Source organism: Bombus pascuorum, chromosome 15, assembly GCF_905332965.1.
Source record: "Bombus pascuorum chromosome 15, iyBomPasc1.1, whole genome shotgun sequence".
Classification (NCBI taxonomy): Eukaryota; Metazoa; Arthropoda; class Insecta; order Hymenoptera; family Apidae; genus Bombus; species Bombus pascuorum.
In genome coordinates this window covers 4,646,639-4,673,765 of record NC_083502.1, presented here as the reverse complement: position 1 = coordinate 4,673,765, position 27,127 = coordinate 4,646,639, and the positions used below count along the sequence as shown (strand labels likewise).

Here is a 27,127-nt window from a genome sequence, read left to right as displayed (position 1 = left end):
CACACACACATAAATATATATATATATATTTATATATTCATGTGATCATAGTGATTCATGTGTATATATTCAATGATATATGATATATATATCATTTGTTTGTCTGGCATTTCAAATAAGTAAGTCAGATGTGTTTTTAAGCACCTTTCGACAGTTCGCCACTCGTTTACTTAGTTATTTGAAATTCTGTCATGCTCGCTTATGCGAGCCGGATAAACCTAAACTCCTCGAGGAATTCATCGACTATTAATATTTACACAGGAATTAATGCAATAATATGAGTGATATAGGTTGAATATATGAGACTACAGCCATTAATGATTAGAGCAAGTGAAAACTTAAGCCAGTACTATATTGTTTTCTCCTCTATCTTCGCAGGTTCAGAACCGGACAGTTGGCAGAATTGGATCAATACTTTTTCACCACAGAAGCTCATCGCAAACTACCCTTGATTATTTTCTGTCAGCTTCTTTTTTCCTATTAATATTAGCATTCATAATCTATTCTCTATTTTCATAAGACTGATAGTTCTGCATGTAACTTTGAATGTGCATCCAAGCAGTCCATCAACAAACGAATTCTATTCATTGTTCTGTATTTTCTTTGAACCATGTATGTAAGAAGTACAGACCGCGAATGCCTTATTGAGAAAATGAGGTTCATTGAAAAAGAGATGAAAATTAGTAACGAGGTCTCTCTTTCCTTTTTTCTCTGCTAGAAATAAATATCTGTTAGAAAGGGAAAGGATGGCCGCGTTAATCCTCAATTGGTATCATTCGATTGTAGTTGACCTACAAGACTTTAGGATTAGTTACTTAATTTCAGAATATCCCACGCTAATTTTTATAGTATATTTTACGTCATAAAGACCATCAATAACATATATCGTGCAAAGTATAAAATACACAAATCAAAATTAAATACTTTAAAACTAAATATAATCAGACTTAAAATTAACCTTTGTTTCCTATAATCCAACAATATCAACTGAGGGCTAGGCATTTCTTTTCCAATATAGGCCACACTCTTCATTTGGCACTCGTAGTTTGTATTTCATATGTTTATGGTTAGAACTAAGGAAGTGAAAGTAACAAAAGCCGTGAGAAAGCAATAAACGAATGGTAGAATTGTTTTTGGTAGAATTGAGTTTAAGAATTGGTAAATATTTTTTCTCAAATTCTCAGATATCGAGAGAATCCATCAGCTTTTGATACTTTCCATTCTCTGAACTGACGTTTAAGAATGGTATCCTGAGAGATTTCGAGAACTTCCGTGTTGCTTTAATCGGTGATGGAGATCTGAGCAAATCCTATTAATGCCTTGTCGTCCGGCACTTCGTTCGCTGCATGACCAGAATTCTGAAACAATGTCATTTACATTGAACTATCGTTTGATCTTCCTAGCCTCAAAATGTTGCTACGGAAAAAGGTTTACCAGTGAAAACGTTACAGTCCGCAACTGGCCGGCACTGTCTATGAGTTTTTGCAAGTTTGCAGCAATCACGACGATATCCTTGCCGTCAACCAAACCTGCACCAACTAGTTCCGCTGCGATTCCTTCGGCGGAATCTACTCCAACAGCGAATTCGAATCTGATGTCGTTAAGCTCTCGTTTTTGGTTTCTAAACAGGAAACGATTTTCTATTCAATAGGAAATTACAATTTAGGCACTAATTTCATTTAAATATTTTATATTATGAGAAAAAGATTAAGTTAGCAATAGCTGTAAAAGATTAGGAACTGGGTAGGAACATACTCGGATTTGTCTTCAAGGGTGAAATGGGTTTTAGGACGTCTGTAATAAAAATATAATAACGTAAAATAAGTGAAAAAGGAAATAGAAATTTATAGGAGAGAAAATTTTTTAATTCTGAAATGAATATTTTGTGACAAATGAAGACCACATGAGACAAATATGATTTCAATTTTGATGTGAAATTGGTTGAGTATATTGAATTTTTAAATTGCTTTATTATAAAAGGCGAGAAATGTGAGTTAACATATTCTTTATTAACGATCTTGAAATTTGAAATTTGAAAAGGTTGCGAATATAGTATTGAAATAAAAAAATGGTAAAATATAATTAAAAGATGTACCGTAATCTTAGCACCAAGTTTATAGGAACATTCGGCTCGGTGGCTTGCACAACAATTTGACTTCGTGCTGACTTCACTTGTCCATAGAACTCCTCTTCTGGTTCCTCTTCGGTACTAGATGCATTTTCGATTGTGTTAACCGGCAGAGCTTCTTTTCCCTCATCGCCACTAGACGCGCTACTGTCTTCTTCCTCCGAAGACCAAACCCATTCTCCTGTAACTGTTCTATGTAGACGACCCGATGTGCCGGGCTGTCTCTTTGAAGCCTGAAATAAATACAAAAATAATAAAGTATAAATATAAATTATAAACTATTGGTTTATAAAAATTTAATAAGGAAGAAATATACCTTTTGTACTCGAGTTTCGAGACTAGGACCACAAGCTACCAAAGTCTGCTGTAAATACTTTTTATCCTTTGCTTTTTTGAAGAATGGATGTTTCAGCAGCTCTGTTGCTGTTGGTCTGTAAAATTATTCTCCTTTAATATTTACTGTATAATTTTTCAATTTCTTTAATCCACGAAGAACCAACATTTCATTTGCAATTTTGTTTCAGTCAATTTATTATTATTGTTTGGCCCTTAATAGATTAATAGAACAATTTTTCCAATAAAATTAACCTCTTTGTTGGGTCTTTTTGCAAGCAATCGACAATCATTTTCCGGAATGTTTTTCCATAGGCTTTGTATTGGTCTTTATCGTCGGCGGCAGTATCTAAAGTTGGAGGGTCATTCTGCAGAGTTAACATCAGCACCTTCATTGGCGGATACTTATGGTATGGAGCTGTACCACTGGCCATTTCGATGGCAGTGATGCCAAGCGACCAAATATCTGCTTTGAAATCATAGCCATGGTCCTGCAAGGATATTTGCATATCATAATTGATTTTACAATGTACGCATTAAATCGGAATGCCAATAGCGGGATCCAATCATGCTGCTCCAAACAGTTACATGCCTTTTATTTTAGTAATATTGAAGAAAAAAGATTTTGTAGTTAATAATAAATAATCTGATGGGCAAATAAAATAATTGTTATACAATTTACATGCTCAAGAGAACATACAAAAATTTAAAAACCCAAAGATTGAATTTAGAATTTTTTAAGTAAGCTAGAGTAGTCTTGTGAGAATTGGATATAATGTGTTAAGAAAAAGGCACTAGCTATTAGGTTAATACTAGATATTAATCTCTATGAAATATAGATATGCAATTTCAAGAAGCCTACTGAACAGAAAAAGATAAATATGGACACCAAAAACGCAGGCTAAGAAGATGTAATGTTACTTTCCTCTCTCACCTGCTCCATGACCTCGGGTGCCATCCAGCAGGGTGTGCCCACAAACGTGTGTCTGACTTTTTGCCTGCTTAGATCTCGACCAGTCGCTAACCAGGCACTGACACCAAAGTCGGCTATCTGCACGGTGCCATCTTCTCCTAGTAGGATATTACCGGCTTTTATGTCCCTAATATTATTCTGTTATTAAAATTTGTCTATATATTATCAGAGAATCAAATATATTCAGTTTGCACTTCATTAGAAATTATTATTTCTATCACTGATCTCCAAAATTTTTTAATTACTTCAAGAACTAAAGAAGTCCAATACAAAATTTTTTTATGAATAAAAACATGTTAACCCTCCATCGGCAACCTGAGTCATTTGTGAATTATTTTAAAGTGAATTATTTTTATTACAAAATTTTTTAAATATATAATGTAAAAACTGATTGTATAGTATAGTAGAGACTTCAGTAAGTATTCTAGAATTTCTTCATATTCTGGAAGCCTAGAAAAGTAACAGAATTAGGCTTGGATATAAACAACCCAGTATATCCATGGAGAGTTAATATCAATGCACTGTAAAACTGAATATTAGAAAACAGTAAGAATTTAAGGAAAATAAAAATATCCAAGATACTTTGCAACTTAAATATTGTGAATTAATTTTCCTTACACAATTTCATAAATCTAAAAGGAAATCGATAATATACCTGTGGATTTGCCCATTACTATGGAAGTATTCAAGGCCTTTGAGTACTTCTCGTAAGACTGTTGCTATTGTAGCTTCATCAAACACTCCATGTTTACAGTTTGTAGTTCTGGTTTTGTGTTTGATGATGTCCAATAGGGATCCACCTTCTAGCAACCTGAGTACAAGCCAAAGTTCCTCTTTCACGACGAATGACGTGTAATATGTGACCACATTCTCGTGATTGCATGAGGACATTGCCTGTATTTCTTTCTGTCAACAAAAAGAGATTTTAAATAATTTAATACTTTGAGTAATTATGTCTTTTTCCACAGTTCAATATATATTATCAAATAATTTTTTTAATTCTTTTTCAATAATATGTAATGTAGAAATTACCAGAAGTTCGTCCATGCTTGTGTTCCATTTTTCCAAATTTATTCTCTTGATCGCGCATTTTTCCTGCCGTGGAATGCAAAATGCTGCGTGTACTACGGCGGTTGCACCAACACCTGAAATAAAACGAATTATTATAATACATAATTTTAAATGAAGAATATAAAAATTTTCTACAATAAAATTTTGTACAGGTTGAATCGAATGTTTGAACAGTCGATGACGTAATTATACGTCATCACACATCGTGTCGCTATCATGACGTAGTATTCTGTAGTATACTGACGCAGAATATGTACGTACTTTCCAAATTAAATCTCTTTACCTCGTTTTTAGGTTTTTAATTTTTTAATTTTTTAATTTTTTAAGGGAAATATGTATTATTTAATTAATAGGTTTATAAATTTAAAAAAGACTTTTTTATACGGAAATTTGTCTATTAATTAATGACAACATTAAATTAAAACTAATGTTTAATGTTTATACTTCAAAAGTTACTGCATGTATAAAAGCTGCATTAAAAACTTAAAGTAACAATCATTTTAAACATTTATTGAAATAAAAAATGTTCTTAAAAACCTAATATAAATAACAGAATAAATATCTCAAAACTCTATTTTTAATACTTCAACAAATTATTATACAAGAGTTACGTTAAAACTTTAAGGTAGTTAATCATTTGAAACACTCATTAGAAGCAAAATGTTAAAATAATTAATTATTTTAAAAATATATTCGAAGTAATGATATCTTTAAAAAACTAGTAATAATTCTATCTACGACAATTTATAAATATATCTGAAAAGCCTCTGCGAGTATTCTACGTATACATATTACGTTAAAAATTACTGGATTCGTTTCTCAAGTAAGTTAACTAGGTTAGGACGTATTGGGCACCGGTATACGTGCTTTGGTTGAGAGCGAGCGAGACAGTAGACTTTAAACATAGGTGCGAGAGAGATAGTCGCGTAAACGCAGACGGGGACAATGCGTCAATTTAAACCTCATTATTGACGATCGTAAAATCATCAATATTTCAACATATTCAATTTCAAAACGTCGCGTTTTTAAGTAATGTTTCATTTAGTGAGCCAAATAACTTTCTCTGTGCATAATGTCAAGAAGCAGAAGTAGCTATTCATTCGGAACCCGGTAAGAGTATCATGATGTCGATCCGTATTCTGAAAAATCTCATAAATGCTTTTGTAGTTGTAGTGGATGAGGGAAATAGCGAGGTAACGATTACTCACCAATAACCTCTTTGAGCTCATAGTCGTCCTTGGTGTTCGGCCAGCCCTGCACGACCGTGGTAGAGCTCGAGGACGCCATTTTGTTCGCCAGCGTCGTGCCAAGGCGTGCGTGCTTGCTGGTGCCTCGGGTGCCCCGCGCGAGAAGTAACACGCCGCTCTTTAAACGTGCACTACCGCTGTTAGGTGCTTTCGGCTCACGTGGATCTCGGGGTTCCGCGCCTGCGCGTTGATGATTTTTCGCCGCAGGTGCGCCCGCGTTGTTCTTCGGCGGTGTCGACGCGCCGAACGACTTTTGCCGGAAAATACCCGGGGAACACGACGGCAAAACGTCTGGCGAGATTTTCCTAAAATTTAATGAAATATTTGATGTTTCATAAAGAAGGATTTGTTTTTATAACTCTACTGCAATCTTTGGGTTATTGTTTACACATTGGTATTTTTTTATGGCTAAAAACTTCTGAATAATCATAAAAATCCAAAGAATTTATTTAACCCTACTGCGATCCTTATTTTCGATTCATTCGGAAATCACCCAAGAAATGTTAAAATCAAATTTATGAAATACTAAAAATTGTAATATTTACATTTTATTATAATATTTATTTTAAATATAATATTTATTTCGAGGAAACTAGCAGAATAGAAAATTCAAGAGCCACAACAGAGATTTTAAAAATCTTATATATTTAATTTGAAATAGAATTACAAATATTTGATCGAGAAGATATGCTGGAGTTTGTTTAAAGGTTTGTTTCGGTAAACAATGCACGAATTAGGAACGGACTGTATTAAGGAGGCAATGACAATGTGTTTATTAAGTCTCAATTACATGTAATGTTGTCAAAATAAATGCGTCGACAAAGCGTCGACGCAACCTACGCAAGCCCCAATCTGATTCATTAAGTCGATTGGTCTTTCTTAGAGAAACCAACTACACGAACAATAAATTCTAATTCAGAACAGTTTGCTGATCCTAAAAGAATTTTCTTTTTGTTTTCACTACTTTCGCTATTGTCATTATCATTATTTAAACAAACTCATTAAAAATCCATCCTAAGGAATAGAAAATAACTTACTTCGCTTACATACCATAGCTAGTGTATTGGTATATTATATGATACTCTATAGAAAGTGTACCAGAAACACTACAATACTCCAACATCGTCTCTGTAAAATTCACATTGTGGGTCAACCAGAAAATGAAAAATTTTATTAAATCACAGAGAAATTTAAATGTTATTTTAGTCCCATTTCTGTTAAAATGATTGTATTACGTAGGTGGAACCGCATTAACGAATAGATTCTAATTCAGAACAATTTACCCCAGAGTAACTTTTTTCCAGTACTTTCCCCATTGTCATTTCCATTATTTAAACAAATTCATTAAAAATCCACTCTAAGGAACACAAAATAACTTTTACTTCACTTACATACCATAGCGAGTGTATTATACACTGTAGAATATATATTAGAAACACTACAATACTCCAACGTCTTCTTTTTAAAGCACACATTGTATATTAACCAAAAAATGGAGGAAAATTTAAATGTCACTTTAGCCCCATTCTTATCGAAACGATTGCGTGGATAGAACTGCATTAAAGAAATTATCGAAATAAAATTAAGCTGTATGACCTTTTTCTAACCCTGTTGCGACATGTCCTGTCCTCTTTAGAATGCACAATGTACATCAATCAAAATATGGAGGGAAATTTAAATGTCACTTTAGCCCCATTCTTATTGAGACGATTTCATTACATGGGTGGGACTATATTAAAGAAATTATCGAAATAAAATTAAGCTGTATGACCTTTCTAAAGTTGACTTTCCTGTTGTGATATTTCTATCGGGGGTTTACTCACGTAAGTGTCGAATAGGATTAAAGTTTATCCGACATAAGCACTGCAGTCTGGTGCGCGGAATCCGTCACTACTGTCGAACAACAGTTGAAAAGATTTTTTCGGCGAGAGAGAACGAGAGTCGCGTGATACGTGACCGCGATATTAAGGTTAATCCTGGCCCGTCTGTCCAAGTCCCACCATAAACTCGGCACGCTCGTCGCGATTAGTAATTGAAGTGCTTTCATCATTGTTCGCGCGTATATCGAGAAGCAAGCTAAATAGAGAAAGAGGAAAGGAGAAAAGATAGAAAGAGAGAGAGAGAGAGAGAGAGAGAATCAAAGACATGAGCGGGAAAGAGAAACAGGGATACCAATCGCGGCACAGTCGAAGAAAAAAAAGATGGAAAATGAAAGAATAGATTAACATGTTGACTGTCGCTGTTGACGAATTTCCTATATTTTGACCTAGGAGCTGCAACAGATCGAAATATACTATGGCATAATATTTAATTTTTGTAAAATATTATATTGTATTTGCACACATTTTTTCTAACAATATTATTTACAGACGGCGGATTTTTATTGCGAATACGTATTTCTGTAAATTTAATCAAACAAATGAAATCTAAGTAGAAATTTATTTCATCCATTGAATATTATAAGAAGGACCATACGTTGGATATTTTGTATATTATGTGCATTTTTGTAATTTCAAATTTTCTATGTAAAAGAACAAAAATTCTCAACTTAGTTACTTTAATCATTCACGTTGTTAACAGTTCGTTAGTTTATGAAATTTATCTTATTTTAATTACTCTAAGAAATTTGGTAACGTGGGTGACTCATGACTAGCGCGGTGGTTAACGTGTTAAGAAGAAAATAGACGGAAAATTGTAAAATTTGAAAGTTTAGGAAAGAATAGGAAATCAAAGAATAGAATTGGTGTGTTTCTAAGGGATAAAAGGAAAAAAGAAAGTGTATAAAGGATAAAGAAGTAAAATATACAAAAGAAAAGAAGAAAGAATTATATAATTAAGGAAAATGACAATATCGAATGTATCTTTCGAGTTATCGATATCAATATCAGGACGTGTCAATCGACACGATTAAAAAATTCAATTAAATGGTAGGCGATTAAATAGCTACGTAGAGATATTAGATTTCAGTATTTGCAAAAAGATCTATTGTCGATGTTCTTTACTTTTGAAATGACAAATGACCTAATGCGATCAAATCCTGTGGGTGATATAAAAGAGCTTGATAAAAGTTGAGAGAGCAGTGATCTGGCTCACGGCTTCTAATACAGGTGGCTTTTTGGACAGTACTATCGTTGAAGTTAGACAAATTGAAGATTCTACCATTATGCATCGATTATGTTATATTACCATGGTGAGTATTCACAAAATATATTAAGAATTTTATAAAAATTTTTAGTTCAAATTAAAAAATTTTAACTTGAAAGTTTCAATCTTCAAAGTTTGTGCTAACAAAATTACAAATTTATAAATTGTATAATTTCAAATCTAGAAACTTGCATTCCAAAGTTTAAAATTTCTAAACTTTGATTAAAAAATCTCAGATTTCAAAATTTAATTACCAAAGTTGCAAATGTGATGATCTCACATTTATAAACTTTTATTAAAAAATTCCAAAACTCAAAATTTAAATACCAAAACTTAAATACTCAAGTTTCAGATTAAAATATTTCAAATTTTTTAATTTGAATCCCAAATTGTGATTGTTCATAACCTAACCACCAAAGTTTCATATTTAGAAGTATAATTTAAAATTTGAAAATTTGTATTTAAAGTCTCATGGAATGGAAGTTATAGCGAGGAATAATAATGTACATTGCAAAATGTTTGCACTTTTGCGTACATAATCGTATCCTATATATATAACATGCTGGCAGCTTTAAACACTTTAATTATCATGGATGTACTACTACGTCATTAAGAAAACTTGCGTTGTTTGCCATCGAACTATTAGTACGTCTCCGCGTGTTCACAATGCCCATTCGTAATAATTCATTTAGAAAGACATTAAACGCACTCGTTAATTTGCAACGTAAATCGCGATTAAATTTAGCGTTTCCAAGTTTAAATTTATCGTCGCACATATAATCTTAACAAGCATGCAGACGATTAATGTGATTAAATGAAAACAATTCAAATCGTCACTTTAACTAGAAATATGGTAATTGCCTTTGAGATTAGTTCATAAAAATTTATCGATTTTACAATTATAATAACTATGGTTAAAATTTCAAATACCTCTCAATAGAACAAGCAACAAACAACAATTTGAATATTTAACATTTCAATAATTTATATTAATAATTGTTTCTGAGATTAATTCGTAAAAATTTTATCCGCTTTATAATTTAACAATTGTGAATACAATTTCAGGCACGTCTATGTTTTTAGAAACGAACAACAGTTTGAATGCATCTCAAATTTCAATAAGTTCTGCTGATATTAGAAATCCCTAAACCACTCTCCAGTAAGCAAAACCAGTCACGTGACCGCAAGCGCAACAATCCATCATTATTAAATAACCGAATAACCGTCGATGCTTTTGAATTCGATGCAACGCAATTTAAAACGAACCTTCTAAAACCACAATTGAAACGAATTGCTACGTGGGGAGGGTCGATGAAATCCCGAATTACACGAGCAAAATGAGAACAATGCTGGTACTCACCTATTTCTCCCAAGTACTAATGTCGTCAAGAACCTGTTGTCTTGGAACTTCAATCGTTCTTCTTCTGTAGACATAGGCGCCGCGGCGCCAAGCGTGCCGGTCTTACGTTGCCTCATGCTGCCCGTAATTCTGCGAACAAACGAACGTCTAAGTTACACCGGTTGCATACTGCAGGGGTCCCTCGCGCTTATACCGAATACATTTGTTAATTAATAATTACACTGCTTAAATTTGTTAATCAATAATTACGCTGTTCTCTCCAATGAATATATTACGGGTTTTTATACAAATTCATATTGTTGAGAATATGATTAAAAAGGTAGAATCTTAGTAGGAAATTATTTTACTCACTAAGTATTATAGAGAGCAATATACTTTGGATTTTTTATATATATATTTTTTTAACATTGTGTGTATTTTGTGAAACTTCGCGAATTTCATATAAATGCATAAATATCCAGAATCTGTTAATGAGATATCAAAATATAAATGGAATTATTTAACTTTTTCCATGAGATTATTAATATATTTAGTTTGAAGATTCTTTCCTTAGTATTATTGAGATATTTTCATTCTAATATTCTCTGAACTTTCTCCCATTTGATCGAATATTGTTGAAGATTGTTTGGAATTTATATTCTTGATTATACAATTTTTAGTTTTTCATCTTTCAATATTGTTGTAATGGAATAGGAACTGCAGAATGCTTTTTCTGCCCTGGCAACATATTATTTGCATTCGTCCAGAACGCTGACTGAGGTCCCCGTGCTGTCAGCGTGTGGAATATTTCTAAATTGGCGGTCAGTCGATTGTCACCTAAATACCTAAATGGAATAATTGGAGCTGGATTGGCCTTACCGGCTATTTTTAGCCAACATCAAGGGGTAGCCCCTATCTGGCTACCTAAAAATAATCTTATAGCGAATGGACCTTTGGTTGTTTTCAGTCTGTGCCCCTAAGAAATATTTTAAATATCCTAACGTATGATAATAATTCAACATTTTCATCGATTTAAAATGAAACAGAAGAATAAAGTAGATACAGTTATGGTCAAGGTATTCAAAGATACAGAACATTATAACGAGTCAAATTTCATGGTTTTGAGGAATAATTCTCATTTTTCGAATAGCTATTGAATTTTCGTACACGTCATTCGCGATTTGCTAATAGGATTAAATTCGTCCTCGCGAAAATGTCTTGCCAGCATGATCTAATTGTCTCTTTAAACACAAGGTACTCGTGTGCATTCCTTCTTAATATAGTTATACACAAGCTTGCTGTCTTGAGTAAAACATATTCCCCAGCAGATTTTCCCTAGCAACGGAAAGTTTTATCTTTAAAAAAGTTGTCACCAAAATGTTAATTGGACTCGTTACATTCTTCAGATGTTCGATTATATCCAAAGTATTCAAAAAGGGCAAACAGTTACAGGAAGAAAGGAAACGCCATATGGAATTAGTATTAGCAGAAATTATCTTCAGCAAATTGAGTAATTGTATTTATCGACTGTTGATAAAAGAGTCAAAAGAATTGCAAACAACTTTTTGCGAATTTGAACAATAAAACTAAGTAATTCTAAGTATCAATTAAAAATAGATGAACATGTAAAAGAGACATAACGAAGAAATAAAAATTTGAGAGGATCATGCGAGATGAATGTAGGTAGAGCGACACGTCGACTATAGACTTAAATTAAAGCCGTTGTTCTGCTCAGGAAATGAAACTTTTAACCCAAATAATATGCTCGTGCAAAAGCTGCAACAAGCTTTGCAACAGCTCTATAACGGAGAAAGAGAAAAATTTCTTTACAAATATTTATAAAGATAATTATACTATTTCCAAATATAATAACCGAACAATTTCAGTTTCACGAAAATTAAGTTCTAATTTTTTTATTAAAGAATGTAAAGCGAGAAATTTACATTTTTATTGGTTAAGTCACAGTGGCTGACTAACCGAAAGGAAATGTATAGACTCCAGTCTTACAAAGTGGAAAACAGAATGATTAGAACACTTGTTACCTTATGACTGGCAACATAGAGCGAATAACGTATTGAAACAGTAAACACATCACGTAGTATTTTAATGGGATTCTTGTCACATAATTACCACTTATGATAAAGAATTTAATTGATTTTCTAAATTAACGAGTCTAATAGCCTCTTCTCTGCTAATCGTTCCCGTTTACAAGCCGCGTCCCGTCCACAATTTCGTGTTCTGAATTGCGTGCTAGCCGGTTATCTTCTCCAATTCCTTAACATTTAACAAATGAAATTACACAGTTTCTCAATTGAAAAATAGTCCATATTATTCTATAATTAATATGCTATAGAATTTATATTAATATATATAGAATATATAGAATTTATATAGAATTTATATAATTATATATTTTTTTATTTTTTTATTTGAATAAATTTTACAATTTGTTTACTTTGATTATTATTCTCTGTTTAATATATCATAGAAGAATTTTTATAATTGTAGTAATTCTTTTTATTATTTTAGCGAATAATTTTTAATAAAATTTATAAGTTAATGACCTTGACTATTGTCTTCTATCGTGATAGTATTTTTATTTGATTTTATGTCTTTCAATTGATGGCACATTCAACTCTGACAGTTGAACGTAATGGTATAAAGGCTATTAATAAATTTAAATAAGGCTAATACGTTTTGCAAAGTCCCAGTAAACGAGTGTGTCGACTGTCCACGAGAAATTCCCGGCAAAAACTGTTCGAAATAGGTCAACACTTGCTGATCCTTGTCAATATTATCAAAGAGAGCACATGTTTGTGTTTAATTTTTTCTTTGACAGCAGTTACGTGAACACTTATTCCACTGTACTTTATTTCATAATTGATGGTACACGGACATGTCTTTTTCAGTATATAGATAGTCACTTCGTGCAGGCACATTAATTCTTCGATCAACTAAAAAAAAAAAAGGAAAATATTATAGATTTAGAGAAGGAAAAATGAAGAAGAATTTGAAGCAAAATGCTACCATAATAATCTTATGTCTATCTTAATTTCTTAGATACCACGTGAATTTATTGAAACGACTTTGCATTGAGACCAAGTCAAGTGGCGTACACGTTTCAACAAACAATCTGATGATTTTAGATTAGATGACCCCTGCCATTATTCAGATCCTGATTTTTTCCTACTCGTTTAATTTTTTAATTATGGACGAATACCATAAGTCGTAATAAATTATCATTTTTGACGATATTCAAGATGTTTTTCTGAAGAAAAGAAAAAGGAGAATTTCGAGTGACCAACTGCTTAAGTTCTGTCTAACAGTATTCGTCAATGGAACCTTTGCTCAGGAGGTCGAGGGTCAATTGGTTATTAACTCAGACAGCAGCAACGGCTATTAAACCGTTTCACTGTCATAAAAATTGCCGTAAAAAAGCGAGAAAATCACGTTTTTGCACGAGTCATCCCAAAATCAGAATACTAAAAATGCGACGATCAAAATTGTAGTAGATTATTATCCATTCCTCCTTAAGAGTATCAAGAATTCCTCAATGTAGGATTCTATGAATTCTGACGTAATTCCACTTTGGTCTACTTATCCTGAGAATTTTACTAGAAAGAGAATTAACACTCAAATCACCAATGATTAAATTATAAAACATATACCAATGAAAGAATGAAACCTACATGCCTATTATCTATATACCTTACAAAGGAAAAGAAAATCTCTCTAAAAAATTATAAACTGTAATCATACATCAATAATCATTTTGTTCTAATATCTAATTCACTGCGACCAATAATTCATCCATCCTCCAACTACTTTCAACAACAAACACTAACAATTTCTTAGAAATTGTAGGCAAACAGTCCCAATAATGCCAGTGTTCCCATTTGCAACCAATAATACTGCCTTGAAGCATAAATTGCCATTGCATCCATTTCCATCCAGTTTATCTTCATTATTGGGCAACAAACAAGCATCAAAGCATATAGGGAATAGAAAGCACAGCGGCTTATCTAAAGTTATCTCTTATCTGCTTATATCTCACCTGCCGGACGTTGACTTCACAGATCCATTCGCGTACAGGTCGGCTGCCATATCAATCGTGCTGGTCCACTCGCATCTCCCTCCACTTGGACACGTGTTTGTTCCAGAAGAAGATATCGGTCCGACCGATTTCACCGGCTGTCTCTAGACAGCCAGAAAAAAAAGGAAAAAAGAAACAGTTCACTAACAATGGCCAACCTTGACCGAGTTCGTTCTCACTGGACCAGTGAGCCGGTCCCAAAGCACGATCACGTTTTTGGACACCCTTACGGGAATCGTCATGTCGATTTCTTCAATGATTATAATGATGCAAATGCTCCTTTCACTGTTTGTTCTTCTACGGTATTGAGATGAGTTGGAAGAAGCACACGTTGGAAGAACGCAATTCGGTGGATACCGGAACGTGGAGTAGCAAAAACGTCACTACTGGCAGAGATGCAGTCGAATCGTCCTGAGTTTGTCGTCGACTGAACTATGTCAGACGGGGGCACTGTCAATTGGATAACTACCTACTACACAGCGACGTGCCACCGCGTGGAGAATACGCTTGATAGTGGTCCGAGCTGACGACCTCCCCTCCTGAAAGTGTTAATTCACTTTTAATTTTGACCATTTGGTGAACAATGCTTTAGTTTTAGTTATTAGACGCTTTGAGGTGTAATAACTGCTACTGACTTAGGGTTTAAGATGTATTATTGGGAGAAGAAAGTTTTAAGGCACCCTCAGAGAAGAATTTTTATTCTTTGAATTTCTAATCATTAGACTATGAATATTTGTGCATTTATGGGGGATTTGAAAGTAGAAAAGTGGTAATTTCCAAAAATTTCACTTTCCTAATTACATCAATAGGAATAAAAATATCAATCCAAAAGAACCTACAGTAGAGGAATAATTTCTAAACAGAAATATTAAATTAAATGGTCCATTCTGAAATTACAGTTACCTTTGTAAAGGTTTATAGAAGTTTTAATGACTTAGAGTATTTTGTGGTTCTTTTGAGCAGTAAAGAATCTAGTTAAAGAGAACGTTTTTTGAAAAGACAATTAGTTTGAAATTTAAAAATTATCAAATTTGTTGTTTGGTATTAGCTAGAACAGTTGAATGTTTTATTGTTTCCAAATTACTCCTGTGTTTTTGCTAGGTGAGTACTATTCCACAGTCAATTTAAAGGCAGAGTCACAGAGATCGGCACGGGGAAGACCAATTTATATCATACGACGCGAAGCACATCAGCTCAATCACGATCGACCTTGCTGACCGGTTCATAATCTGTTTTTCGCGGTACTAACATCATCTTCAAAGATTCGTCAACACACTGCTCTGATTTCTGACATCACTAACCAATTGATCACGAGACTAGCTCGATTAATCCTCTGTTAAATTTCAATTAATGATCTTCATTGAACTAGTTCAATATATCTTCACCACGTTACTCCTGCCGTAAATACTTTAATACAATTCCAGTCAATATATTGAAAAATTAATTTTATATATTCTTTTGTATATTTTTTTATAGACATGTTTATTGAAATGATAAAGACGATGATATCATGCGTTTTTAATGATATTTCGTGACATCATGTTGCGTCATCGTTAAAATTTAAGCATTGACGGAGGTCTCAGTCAGCGTTAGAGACCTATCAAACTTGATAAAGCATAAATCGTATGCAGAGGGTTCTACCAAGTGGGAATGGAAGTGGAGTGAATCAGTCGTTTAATAATGTAGTAACTGACAAAATGCCAGTACGATTGTCGATTATTGATGTTTCACGTTTTTCTTTTAGCTTTGATCCTCTAGACTTGATCTCTCAACATTTCTCCTTACTATAATAGCCAAAATCTTTATTCTTTTAATATAGTATAGCTACATTTGTAGCTAATCCAATTCTCATTATACAATTCGTAATTGCTTCAATTGCATTCTATATAATGTATCTTATATATATATATATGTATATAAGCTGTACTGTATTAGTGTTATATATATTAGAATTATATATATAAATTTCTTTTTTACTGGATAATTCATATTTAAAATAAGGAAATTCATTTCTTAATTGGAGTAAAAAATAGAGTGAAAATTTGACAATTCATAAAAAAGGTGAGTTCTATTTTATAATTCTTAAAATTTTTTTATAGTTTGCAGCTGTAGGAGTGTTAGGGATGGATTCTTACGATCTCTACAAGAAGTGCAACAGAAGTTTTCAGGAGTTAAAGAAACTGGATGTCACACAGTATCATGATCCTAGATATCATCCTCCCCTGGGGCAGGACCTCTTCTATCTACCTGAAGAAGAATATATCGAAAAGCTTGAGAACGAAAAGCAGCAACGGTCCCTTAATAGAGACAATAGAAATTCATTGCCTGTCAGTCATACTGTACTTAACAAAGAGAAATAAATGGAAAGCGACGTCTAACATTTTGTACTTTGTCTATAGGACTATCATAGTCTATGTGAAACTGTTACGGAAACAGTGCGGCTAGATGATTCTGAGTACGAGTACCAACCGCCTGTTTATCACGAAGTTTACTGTAAAAGTTACAATTTGCTAGATAGCTTGCAACGCGCCACGAATCCATCGAAGCAGGTAGATTGAAAAATAAAAAAGAAATTCGGTAGTTTCAGCAAAATTACCTCAAATTTAGAGTATATGTAAACTTCCATTGAACAAAGTACTGTAATTAGTAATTTAGGTGTTCCTCGAGTAGAGAAAGTCTGGAATCTGAAAGAAATGATTGTTTTACTCTCATAGTTGTAATACCTGAATGAAATTGTGAGTGTACAATAGTTTTTCTATTTGAAGTTAATTTAGTATTTTAGAGTGTATTAGGTTTTTATGATGGCAATTGTCAACAAATTAATATTTATATCTTGTGAATGCAATAACATAAAATATTAACCTTTACCAATGACCAGCCTTGGAAGATCTCTTGTTTCTGCTCTTGTATTAAGTGAAGTATATTTATTTCAGAAATGCGTGCATAATGGCTTTCATTGCGTACAAAGAAGTAAAAGCTTGTTATTGGTAAGACGGCGATGGGAGAACGAATGTTGGGAACCTTTCGTCAAGCAGATTGCCAGTGGTTGTGATTGCATGTGGCCAAAATCTGCCCTAGGAGATATAACTAATCATTACTAGTCTCCAATAGTCTATGTGTAGTCCATAGGTGAAGCAGGAAGGTTAACGATTAAGGAAAGGAAAGATAAATTTTTCTGGCATCACATTTTAATCCATTAATCACTTTGCAGCGGTGCAGAAGATAGAATCATTATGTATATTATGAATTATATGTAAATTTGTGATCTATATTATTTGTTAGTTAAAGTTGTTTATTTCATTGTTTTCCTTTTATGTAACTATAAGTGCTTAACAAAATAAAAACGATTTTTTGTTCTTTTACCTAGAATTTATTCTATGTGGTAAATGTATATTAAAAATAGGAACGAAAAATATTGTAATACAAAACTATTCTGTTTACGTGACATATATATTATTTCCACGAGTTCGCCTTGTGTTTTGGTAAAAAATGAAATCCTTCAGGCACTTTTCCTAGTAACATTTCTCTGAAAATGAAGTCCAAGTTAAAACAAAGCAATTGCGTTAGATATGACATTGAAATAAAATATTTTTACGATAATTTAATCCAGTCTGCACAATTTGAACTGGCCATTAGCGTTTCCATATCATCACGGCCTCTATAAAATGGAGGTCTTTCGTTAATCCTTTGTGGTGGTTTCTCTAATATTCCAACAGGAATATACCTAAATAGAAATAGAATTTAATAATTTGCACAACATATGTATATACAGTATCAAAATTATGAAATTAAAATTACCTATGCAAGAAAGATATCCACTCCAACATAAACCTCCTCGTTGTCTCGACGCCACGAGTGTCCGAGCCCCAATGTTCAAGACCATATTTAGAATATTTTCTCAAGATCTCAAATCTTTCTGAACTTGATATATCAATCAACTTCTTTTCTTTTATTTCAGTGAATATCCATGGCTTTATCAATGCCCCACGTCCTATGGTGATGCCATTTATAGAAGTAAATGCATCTCGAACTCTTTGATAATCGTCATATGATAAAATGTCTCCATTTCCAAATACTGGGATAGGATCAGCTACTTTCGCGCATTTTTCTATATAATTCCAATCAGCTAACTTTGTATACCTTTGTTCACGTGATCTTCCATGAACCTACATTAATTTACAATTAATAGTTAATATTTTTTAACATAATTTATTAAAGTCTTATCATAACAACTTCAGAGTATAATTAACTTACTCACAGTAATCATGGACACACCCCAATCACGAAACTTTGGCATCAAAGTATGTGCAATAGGCTTATCTATGTAAACCCCTGTTCTAGTTTTTACAGTTAAAGGTATATTCATAACCTGGCTAACAGATTTCACGACAGTTTCTAGAACATTTAATCGATTCAGCATACCACTGCCTCCCCCCTGTCTATAAATTAGATCTATGGGACAACCAAGATTCAAATCAATGAAATCAACATCAATTTCTTCATTCAGCAACTGTGCACATCTTGTTAATACTCCTGGGTTGTTTCCACAAAGCTGTACACCAAAGATGTCTTCGGATTCATGCCTTTTTACCAGAGCCCATTCTTCATGTGCTCCTTTCAATATCCTTGGTGCCAGAGCCATCTCTCCACAAGTTATGTCTGCTCCATATTCTTTGCATATTCTTCTAAATGGCAAGTTGCCTACTGTTGTTAATGGGCTTAACAATATCTTATTTTTCCAATCAATTTTTTTCTTTTCTGAGTCCCTACATTTTATTAAATCATAATCTTCAATGGGGCCAAGTTTCTTCTCTGTATTTTGAGTCTCAGAAGCTTTATTCTTCGACTCATTAATAGAAGTATCTAATATTGGACTATTTTTTACCTCCAATTTATCTCTGTCCAAGGATTCATCAATTTGTTCAATTTTTTCTATCCCTGGCTCTTGTTTAACATTTTTCCTAGATGGTCCATTTGCCTTAACAATATTTTCAGATTTAGAAAAATTATATTTGTGTTTTCTTAATTGTGTCTGAATATCTTTAGTTAAATGATTTTTTGTAGAAGGAGGCCTTTTCTTAAATTCGTTAATTTTTTCCTTATCAATAATATTAAAACCTTCTTTTGTCAAATGTTTGGAACCCATCCTACAGGCAGCACCACGTGGACACCTGCCGGTGAGCTCAAAGATATAGCATTCATCAGTGATATCGTCTGGCTTAATTTTTAAATATTCAACTTTGTTGTGCAAAAATATGCACTGATTATTATCACACTTCTTTTCAGGCTCATCTACTGCTTGGTCAGCTACCCAAGGACATAAATTCAGTTCACGCTGTGTCTTAAATGGTGGTGGCCTTGCTTTGTTTTGCCCCCTGAGCTTTTCCTTTTTATCATCATTTTTAAGCTTTTTGGTTGGAGGCTCATCCAATATAGAAACATCCTCACTTAAATTAGTTGTATTATTTGATACTTTCTGTTTGTCAGTCTCAGTCAAACATTTTTCACTTAGAAGTCTCACATGATCTTCTATAATAAACCTGTGACATTTTATTATGAATAAATTTATTATACAAAAATAAAAGCAATTTTTTTATCAGAAGATAAATTATTTAAGAAAATATTACGACATAGAAGTATTTTTGTGATCTGTATTTTATTGCGTTCGACAGAAAAGCTTTGCATAATGACAGAATGCCACGCGGTTCGAACAAATTGAGGTTATGTAGTTATACATGTTATTTACATGAGTTACCTTGAAAAAATTGAATGTTAATAGTCAAAATAATAATGATTACTTACTCTTCTTTAATCAAGCAGACACCTTTTTGTTTATCATCACTGTAATCAAATGAACAATCTTCCACACATTTTTCAGTGTAATCTGCCATTTCAAACAAGCGATTGTCCGAATAGATTTCGAGAGATCGATCAGTCGAGAACTCTGAGAATTCACGAATCAGTGAAAACGGCGTTATTAATCAGCCACCACGGAAGATATTTATTTATTAGAAGAAATTAGTAGAAAATAGTAATCAATTTTACTGCAGCTCAGAGTATCGTGCATTTGGAGTATTATTATGAATATTTCTATTTTTAATTACTATTTTAGTGTAAAATAATTTTTAAAGTGAGATTTTTCATTTCTACATAATTTAAAAATTAATAGTCACGTTTATCGAGTTTTTGTGACTTCATCCAATTAATTAAGTTTCTATTTAATTCCAGGTAATGATTTCTTAAATCAGGATATCGATTACGTGTTACATAATTTTGCATAACAGATGCATAACATATAGCTGAGTGTGCTGAAATTAAATATGATTAGAAAACATTAATGAAACGTTAAAAAATATTGTTAAGTTATCCAGAATAAATAAAATGGCTAACTTTATAAAACCGATGCATTTATTTGCGTATATTATTGGCTATTTAAATAGATATCGGCAACCTTTGCCTCTAATTATGTCACCATAGTAATTTAAAAGTATAGAACAGTGGCTCTCATAATAAAATTGTTGAATCCTATTTGTATTTAAAATAAAAGGAAATTTAATTTGCACACTTTTCTTATTAATAAAAGAATGTTGTATAATCTATAAATGATTTAAATTAATAAGCTTTTTATGGAGTTATTTATTAAGTATTTATGCCTAATATTTTCCCAAACTTAATTTAATCCTTGATTATTTTTCGGTATAACGCTTTATAGTCATCAAAAATCTAATTAACGAAGAAAAATAATCTTCTTGTATTTGCCAGTTTAAAATAAAAATTTTCATAGAAGAATTCTAATAAAATCTTAGGTATATTCTGCAAAATATATGCTGAAAAATTTCAATATTTTTTAGGAGATTGGAATTCTTAACAAATTCTTAATATAAAGGCCAATTCATTATTGATTAAATACCTCATTAAAGAATGAAATAAACCTTCTAAATTTTTCAATTTAAATTAAAAAGAAACATTCCAATTAAATTCTAATATTTTTTAAACTGTACTGAAATTTTTTAATATTTCTGAGTAAATTGAAATTTCCTAATCTAAATAAAAAATTTCCATAGATTCCAATAAAATTCCAATATTTTTTTAATTAATATGAAATGATACAGAAATCTATTTAAAATGGTACTCTTGTATCGTTTAAACCCGCACGCGCATAGTTTCAATATGGTCTTGCGTACTTCTTCTACACGTGCCGTTGTGTACTCACGCTACTTTTTCATGCGAAACATCGAGCATGTTAAAATCCTCCATCGACAGTCAGTAAAAGACAGAACCGCGACGCGGATGGAGAGCGATCCGTCGTAGCGAGATATTTCTGTCAGTTGTATCGGTGAACGACGGTGTGACGCTCCCGGTAAGTTCGCAATATGCTTTAAGATACATCTTTGTATCCATTGATAAGAATTGTCGTTGAAACGGCTTAACAAGCATGTGAACTATTGTTTACGTCATCGACAATAGCTAGTTCTTAATCAAACACAGCGACTTAAATGATCAAGGAAATAGGATTACATGAAGTTTATACGGTTGATAAAAATTATCGCTAATTTCACAACCTAATAAATGTGGATCGCTATATTCATTGTTCTGCACTATGAAAGTCCTAGATGATACTATAATTAGTCTATACTATATAATTTGTTTATTTTATAACTGATAAATAAACAGTATTTGAATATGAACTTCACTGATCTCTATATGTATCAATTAGTCTGCTTTTTGCATTATCTTACAGGTTCTTAGATTTTATAATATTCTTTTTCTTCAGTGAGAATTTTTTTATTTTAAAAAGAATTTGAACTAAATGTGATACATGTTCAAATGTGATGCAAAACTATAAGTTTTGCTTTCAGTAGATAATATTAGGAAATAATACTTAACACACATTATAAAGATATGGTGCTTAAAGTAGATTTAACAGATTATACCTATATCTTTCTTAATTTGATCTTTCAGTTTGAGCTTATAAAATATATTTCAAGTTTATTTTCTTCTTTGACTATTACATAGAATTATTTCCTGGTTATTATATATTACCTAATGAATCTGTAAACATATGTGTATAAAATTAATAGAGTATTCTGTGCAATAGAACAATAGTATGGAAGAAGTAGGTAGATTACAATGGGAAGATTACCTGGTCATAGCAGCTACACTATGCATAAGTCTGAGCATAGGTATCTATTACCGGTTCAGTGGTGGACGACAAAAAACTATGGAGGTATATACATTATTTTTTAAAAATTGTGGTTTCTAAAACAATGTTAAATTAAAACAAAATTATCTTTTTAACAGGAATACTTCATTGCCAGCAGGTCAATGAGCATCACACCTGTGGCTGTCGCACTAGTGGTTTCCTTCATGTCTGCAATTACTTTATTAGGAGTTTCTGCAGAAAATTACACATATGGAACACAGTTTGTAGTAATTAATTTATCATACCTCATAGGAACTCCTCTTGTTTGTTATGGATTTTTACCAGTATTTTTTAAACTCCAAGCAACAAGCGCTTATGAGGTTTGTATGATAAACTTCATTTAAACAAGATAAAAATGATAAGTAACTATATATATTTAAATTACATGTTTATTTTTTTCTAGTACTTAGAAAAACGTTTTGGTATCAGAGCCAGAATGATGGCTAGTTTTGTGTACTGGCTGCAATTGCTTTTGTATTCTGGTGTTGTACTTTATGCTCCTGCTCTAGCATTAGAGGCAACAACAGGAATTTCTAAAACTGGCAGTATTATTATCCTCGGCTTAGTATGTGCCTTCTATTCAAGCATAGGGGGTATCAAAGCTGTTTTAATCACAGACGTGTTTCAAGGATTGCTGATGTTTGTTTCTGTCTTTATTATTATCATCATAGCTGCTAACGAAGCTGGAGGTATAGGCAGAATCTGGCAAATAGCGGAGGAAGGACATAGAATTGAATTTGACAGGTACAATGTGTGGCATAATGAAAAATGATATCTTAATTTTGATAAACTAATTATGAAATATCTTTCAAGTATTTCGATAGACCCCACAGTTCGACATACTTGGTGGTCGCTCATTATTGGTGGTTTATGCACGTTTCTATCACTGTATGGCGTAAATCAAGTTCAAATACAGCGTTTGTTAACAGTGAGGTAAGTATCACAATGAGTAAAATATGAAATGTTATTAATTTTATATAATATTTTTAGAGATATAAAAGCAGCACAGAAAGCACTTTGGCTGGCATGGCCAATTTTGTCAATACTTTCAATGACTACGTGTTTCTCAGGATTAGCAATATATAGTAAATATTATAAATGTGATCCTTTGCTTCAAAAAAGGATATCATCTACAGATATGTTGATGCCTTTGTATGTCATGGACACCATGTCTAACAAACCTGGTTTACCTGGTCTTTTCATAGCAGGTAAAATTTATTGATATTTTTATTTTACCTGTTAACACTTAAAAATGTGTTAATATAGGTGAAGTAAATTCCTCAAACTAATATATTCTCATATCTTAGGTATTTTTAGTGCTGGTCTCAGCACTATTTCAGCAGCACTAAATTCTTTGGCAGCAGTAACACTAGAAGATTATTTAAAGCCAGCATATAAAAAATGCTGTGGTAAGGAATTCTCCACGAGTATGTCAACAACCATGGCTAAATTACTTGCCCTCATCTATGGAATTATTTCCATTGCCTTGGCGTTTCTGGCACAATTATTGGGAGGTGTTTTACAGGTATCCTTTTTTACCGATTAAATCATAAAAATACTATAAAATATTGTCGGGATTTCATTTAAGAAAGTTTTATTTGTGTTGATGTTATAGGCTGGCCTAACAATATTTGGGGTAGTGGGTGGTCCATTATTAGGCCTTTTCACTCTTGGAATGCTCACAGAAACAGCTTCTGAAACAGGGTCTGTAATAGGCGCTATTGTGTCTTTAGCATTTTTGTTTTGGGTTGCTTTTGGACAACCCAGGCCTATTCCAGAAACACTGCCAGTTACCAATAGTGGTTGTTCAAATGCAACCATTTCCATCCCTATGGAAAAAGTACCATTGTAAGCAATTTCTAACATTAATCAATCTTTTAAAAATCTTTTAATAAAATCTTTTAACATTAATTAATTAATTAATCTCTTAAAAAGGAAATTTTATAATGAAATAATGTCTTTTTTTAGGAAATCAGATGATTACCTCTATATGTATCGGGTCTCCTATATGTGGTATGCTCCAATTGGATTTTTGATGACGTTCATCATTGGATTAGGCCTCAGTTACTGTTTGAATCGGATATATAAAGAACCAAAAGTTGGGCTGGATACCAACTTGTTCTTTCCTCTAATAGGAGAACGTATACGTCGCAGGAATAGGGAGATTTCTGGTAGTAGCGAGAACGTGATATCAAAGAATGTTACTACGCACAAGAAGTACATTTTCAATGTAAATTCGGCTAATGATGTGGTGGAAACTTTTGATGATACCAATACCACCAAACTTTAATGCATACTTGGTTAATCGCTCGCTTTCTTCAAGTGGCATTTTCAATTCTAGGCATTCCATACTTCGTTTTGTAAGCCTAAGTATTGTACGGAATTTGAAACGACTTAAGTTGGTTCCTTAAAAGAAAAAAGATGACATGTCCAAAAAATGAATAGGAAAATTAAATTATTATCCATATTTATAATACTAAATTTAATTTTATCGTAGTTTGACCGTGTCGCTTTGGGAGAAATAAAAAGCATGATTAGTTCATATATTTATTGATAAATTGTTGGAGGTAATTTTAGAATGAGTCAGCTGGGCTGTAAAATTAATCATTTGGATATGTCAGTTCAAAACACTAATATTATATTATAAAAAGGTATTTGTTGATGTTTTTAGTCTATAATAATTACTTACTTGTTATTTAGACAATAGTATTTCACTATCAGGTGAATGTCTTCCATCTTGTCCCTAAACTGCCATTTTGTAATTTGTCTATAAGATGTTTTACAGAAATGCACAAGTTACTTACTTTGTTTCACATATCAATGACAAAGACACGATGGAATGTGAATTTTTATGGTATCAAAAGAAATGTCTTATTCCAAAGAATTTGCGCAAATCTGCTCAATACAGATACTCAATGTATTCACTCTTAAGTATCACGAATATTGTACAAATTACTTTATGGAATTATATTTTTCGTTGATGCATCAAAAAAACAGGTCTAATCTTTTTTACAATTGGACAATAATTAATTAAACAATAATTCTTTTTACTTTAGAATTGAAAAACATGCACTACAAAATTATACTTTGTATAATGTAAGTAATAATACTTTCTTACCAAAAGAGACTATATTTTATCTCTGAATATAAAAAGATATATTTTTATATACACCCTTGGACAAAAAGATAGCACATGTGTGCTATCATTAATTTCTCATAGATAGAGTCCGAATTTCCCAAGTTTGACGAATGGCATATAAACAGTACCTTGTAGTAATAAGGTATATGAGCTTGAAACTGTATCTTCGCTATTCCTCTTGTATTTATCAACAATGATTGTGAAATCCGGTCGGCGAAATGATAGCACACTTTCAAAAGTTGTAGTGTTTATTATCTACTAAATTGTACAAAAATAAAAAACCTTTTAAAATTTAATAATGTGTGGATCCTCCCTTATTCTCCACCACCTCCAGCATTCGTTTCGGCAAAGAACGATATAGTTTTCTAATATAATCCAGCGATATATTTCTCCATTCCTCTTCAAGGCACTTTTTTAACTGATTAATACTTTCAAATTGCCTATTTTCTCTATAAACGGCATTGCTTAATTTACTCCAACAGTTTTCGATTATGTTTAAATCGGGGGAGCATGCAGGCCAGTCCAAAACTGCAATATTTTCTGTTGAAAAATATTCTTTCACAACCTTAGCGGTGTGAACTGCAGCATTATCTTGCTGAAAAATAAAATCTTGTCTCGCAATATGTGTTGCGTACTTTGCAATTTGATTTTGTATCAAATTACGATAGGTTATAGCATTCATCTTGCTGCGAATTGATATTAAATCAGTCTTTCCGTTATACCCAATACCTGCCCAAAGCATAATGCTACCTCCACCCATTTGACGCCGTATTTGTGACAATTTTTTTTTTCTTACATCATGATAGTAAAAATTGAATCCATCTGGGCCATCTAAATTAAATCTTTTTTTATCTGTAAATATAACTTTCCTCCACTTCTTGTTCCACCGTATATGTTCTTTTGCAAAATATAATCGATGCTCCTTGTGAATCTGCTTTAGAGCTGGTCTTCGTTTTAATTTCATCCGCTTTATGTGCGCGGATTGTTGTAGTACACGTCTGACATTCCGAGGATTAGTTTTTACGCCAACTTTTTCTGCAATTTCACGTGACGTGAGAAGCGAATTTGACGCGGCACGTAAAATTGCACGTTTTTCACGAGTACTAATCGCGGAAGGTCTCCCACTGCTTTTTTTTGTTCCATAATTATTTACATCTTTCAGTAAATTATAAATGACTTTCCGACTTCTACTGAGAACTTTTGCAATTTTAGAAATAGTAAAGTTTTCTTTCTTTAATTTCAAAACTGTTTGAATCTCTTCACTATTTAGCTGTTTTCCACGTCCCATTGTTTGAATCGAAATTTGTAAGGTTTCTAATGAAATTCTTCTACTTTTCACTACGTCTACACCACTCAGAATACACAGAAATACTAAGGAATGGAAACAAAATGCTTGGTGTGCTATCATTTCGCCGACCGGATTTCACAATCATTGTTGATAAATACAAGAGGAATAG

General features: G+C 32.5%; 3 protein-coding genes, 2 long non-coding RNA genes and 1 pseudogene across 15 annotated transcripts; 4 read left to right on the top strand and 2 right to left on the bottom strand.

The window, feature by feature from the left end:
* Positions 1-597: 597 nt before the first annotated feature.
* On the bottom strand, positions 598-14,694 carry LOC132914720 (serine/threonine-protein kinase OSR1-like). Of its 4 annotated transcripts, none has more exons than XM_060974064.1 (12): positions 14,559-14,694; positions 14,290-14,432; positions 10,257-10,385; positions 5,714-6,057; positions 4,467-4,579; positions 4,090-4,340; positions 3,389-3,561; positions 2,717-2,954; positions 2,445-2,559; positions 2,096-2,361; positions 1,435-1,621; positions 598-1,358 (listed from the first exon to the last, which is right to left on the bottom strand). In XM_060974064.1, exons 1-12 carry the CDS (start codon positions 14,568-14,570, stop codon positions 1,281-1,283), a joined length of 2,049 nt encoding a protein of 682 aa, XP_060830047.1. In that variant the 5' UTR covers positions 14,571-14,694; the 3' UTR covers positions 598-1,280. The 4 variants fall into 4 exon arrangements, with proteins under 4 accessions (XP_060830047.1, XP_060830048.1, XP_060830050.1 ...); XM_060974065.1 differs by having other exon boundaries at positions 2,717-2,952; positions 3,396-3,561; XM_060974066.1 differs by lacking the exons at positions 598-1,358; positions 1,435-1,621 and adding an exon at positions 1,698-1,794.
* LOC132914730 (uncharacterized) lies at positions 5,368-5,905 on the top strand. The gene is made up of 2 exons (XR_009659664.1): positions 5,368-5,615; positions 5,673-5,905. It is a non-coding gene; the product is annotated as an uncharacterized LOC132914730 (long non-coding RNA).
* On the top strand, positions 8,143-17,690 carry LOC132914729 (uncharacterized). Of its 5 annotated transcripts, XM_060974078.1 has the most exons (5): positions 15,283-15,728; positions 15,805-16,031; positions 16,428-16,655; positions 16,728-16,877; positions 17,262-17,690. In XM_060974078.1, the coding sequence occupies exons 2-5, from the start codon at positions 15,954-15,956 to the stop codon at positions 17,427-17,429; spliced, it is 624 nt and encodes a 207-aa protein (XP_060830061.1). In that variant the 5' UTR covers positions 15,283-15,728; positions 15,805-15,953; the 3' UTR covers positions 17,430-17,690. The 5 variants fall into 5 exon arrangements, with proteins under 5 accessions (XP_060830064.1, XP_060830065.1, XP_060830062.1 ...); XM_060974081.1 differs by lacking the exons at positions 15,283-15,728; positions 15,805-16,031 and adding an exon at positions 8,143-8,942; XM_060974082.1 differs by lacking the exons at positions 15,283-15,728; positions 15,805-16,031 and adding an exon at positions 14,803-14,904.
* Positions 14,294-21,643, bottom strand: LOC132914719 (tRNA-dihydrouridine(47) synthase [NAD(P)(+)]-like). Of its 4 annotated transcripts, XM_060974061.1 has the most exons (10): positions 20,502-20,609; positions 20,131-20,272; positions 18,587-19,868; positions 18,127-18,494; positions 17,924-18,052; positions 17,770-17,854; positions 17,191-17,691; positions 16,925-17,012; positions 16,464-16,819; positions 14,294-14,867 (listed from the first exon to the last, which is right to left on the bottom strand). In XM_060974061.1, the coding sequence occupies exons 1-6, from the start codon at positions 20,605-20,607 to the stop codon at positions 17,782-17,784; spliced, it is 2,100 nt and encodes a 699-aa protein (XP_060830044.1). In that variant the 5' UTR covers positions 20,608-20,609; the 3' UTR covers positions 14,294-14,867; positions 16,464-16,819; positions 16,925-17,012; positions 17,191-17,691; positions 17,770-17,781. The 4 variants fall into 4 exon arrangements, with proteins under 4 accessions (XP_060830044.1, XP_060830045.1, XP_060830043.1 ...); XM_060974062.1 differs by lacking the exon at positions 20,502-20,609 and adding an exon at positions 21,542-21,643 and having other exon boundaries at positions 17,191-17,854; XM_060974060.1 differs by lacking the exon at positions 16,464-16,819 and having other exon boundaries at positions 17,191-17,854; positions 20,502-20,608.
* LOC132914731 (uncharacterized) lies at positions 20,279-20,963 on the top strand. The gene is made up of 2 exons (XR_009659665.1): positions 20,279-20,458; positions 20,557-20,963. It is a non-coding gene; the product is annotated as an uncharacterized LOC132914731 (long non-coding RNA).
* On the top strand, positions 21,604-25,702 carry LOC132914722 (putative sodium-dependent multivitamin transporter; annotated as a pseudogene).
* Positions 25,703-27,127: the final 1,425 nt, after the last annotated feature.

Excerpts from the sequence above, each read along its gene's own strand:
- LOC132914720 (XM_060974064.1), bottom strand. Across the intron at positions 4,580-5,713 it reads TGAGCTCAAAGAGGTTATTG|GTGTTGGTGCAACCGCCGTA; the intron begins GTGAGTAATCGT and ends GTTTTATTTCAG. Across the intron at positions 3,562-4,089 it reads AGTAATGGGCAAATCCACAG|GGACATAAAAGCCGGTAATA; the intron begins GTATATTATCGA and ends GAATAATATTAG.
- LOC132914729 (XM_060974078.1), top strand. The coding sequence starts at position 15,954 with ATGCAGAGGGTTCTACCAAGTGGGAATGGAAGTGGAGTGAATCAGTCG. Across the intron at positions 16,032-16,427 it reads TAGTAACTGACAAAATGCCA|TTTGCAGCTGTAGGAGTGTT; the intron begins GTACGATTGTCG and ends ATTTTTTTATAG. Across the intron at positions 16,656-16,727 it reads ACAATAGAAATTCATTGCCT|GACTATCATAGTCTATGTGA; the intron begins GTCAGTCATACT and ends CTTTGTCTATAG.
- LOC132914719 (XM_060974061.1), bottom strand. The coding sequence starts at position 20,607 with ATGCAAAATTATGTAACACGTAATCGATATCCTGATTTAAGAAATCAT. Across the intron at positions 19,869-20,130 it reads GTCTGCTTGATTAAAGAAGA|GTTTATTATAGAAGATCATG; the intron begins GTAAGTAATCAT and ends AAAATGTCACAG. Across the intron at positions 18,495-18,586 it reads GGGGTGTGTCCATGATTACT|GTTCATGGAAGATCACGTGA; the intron begins GTGAGTAAGTTA and ends AAATTAATGTAG.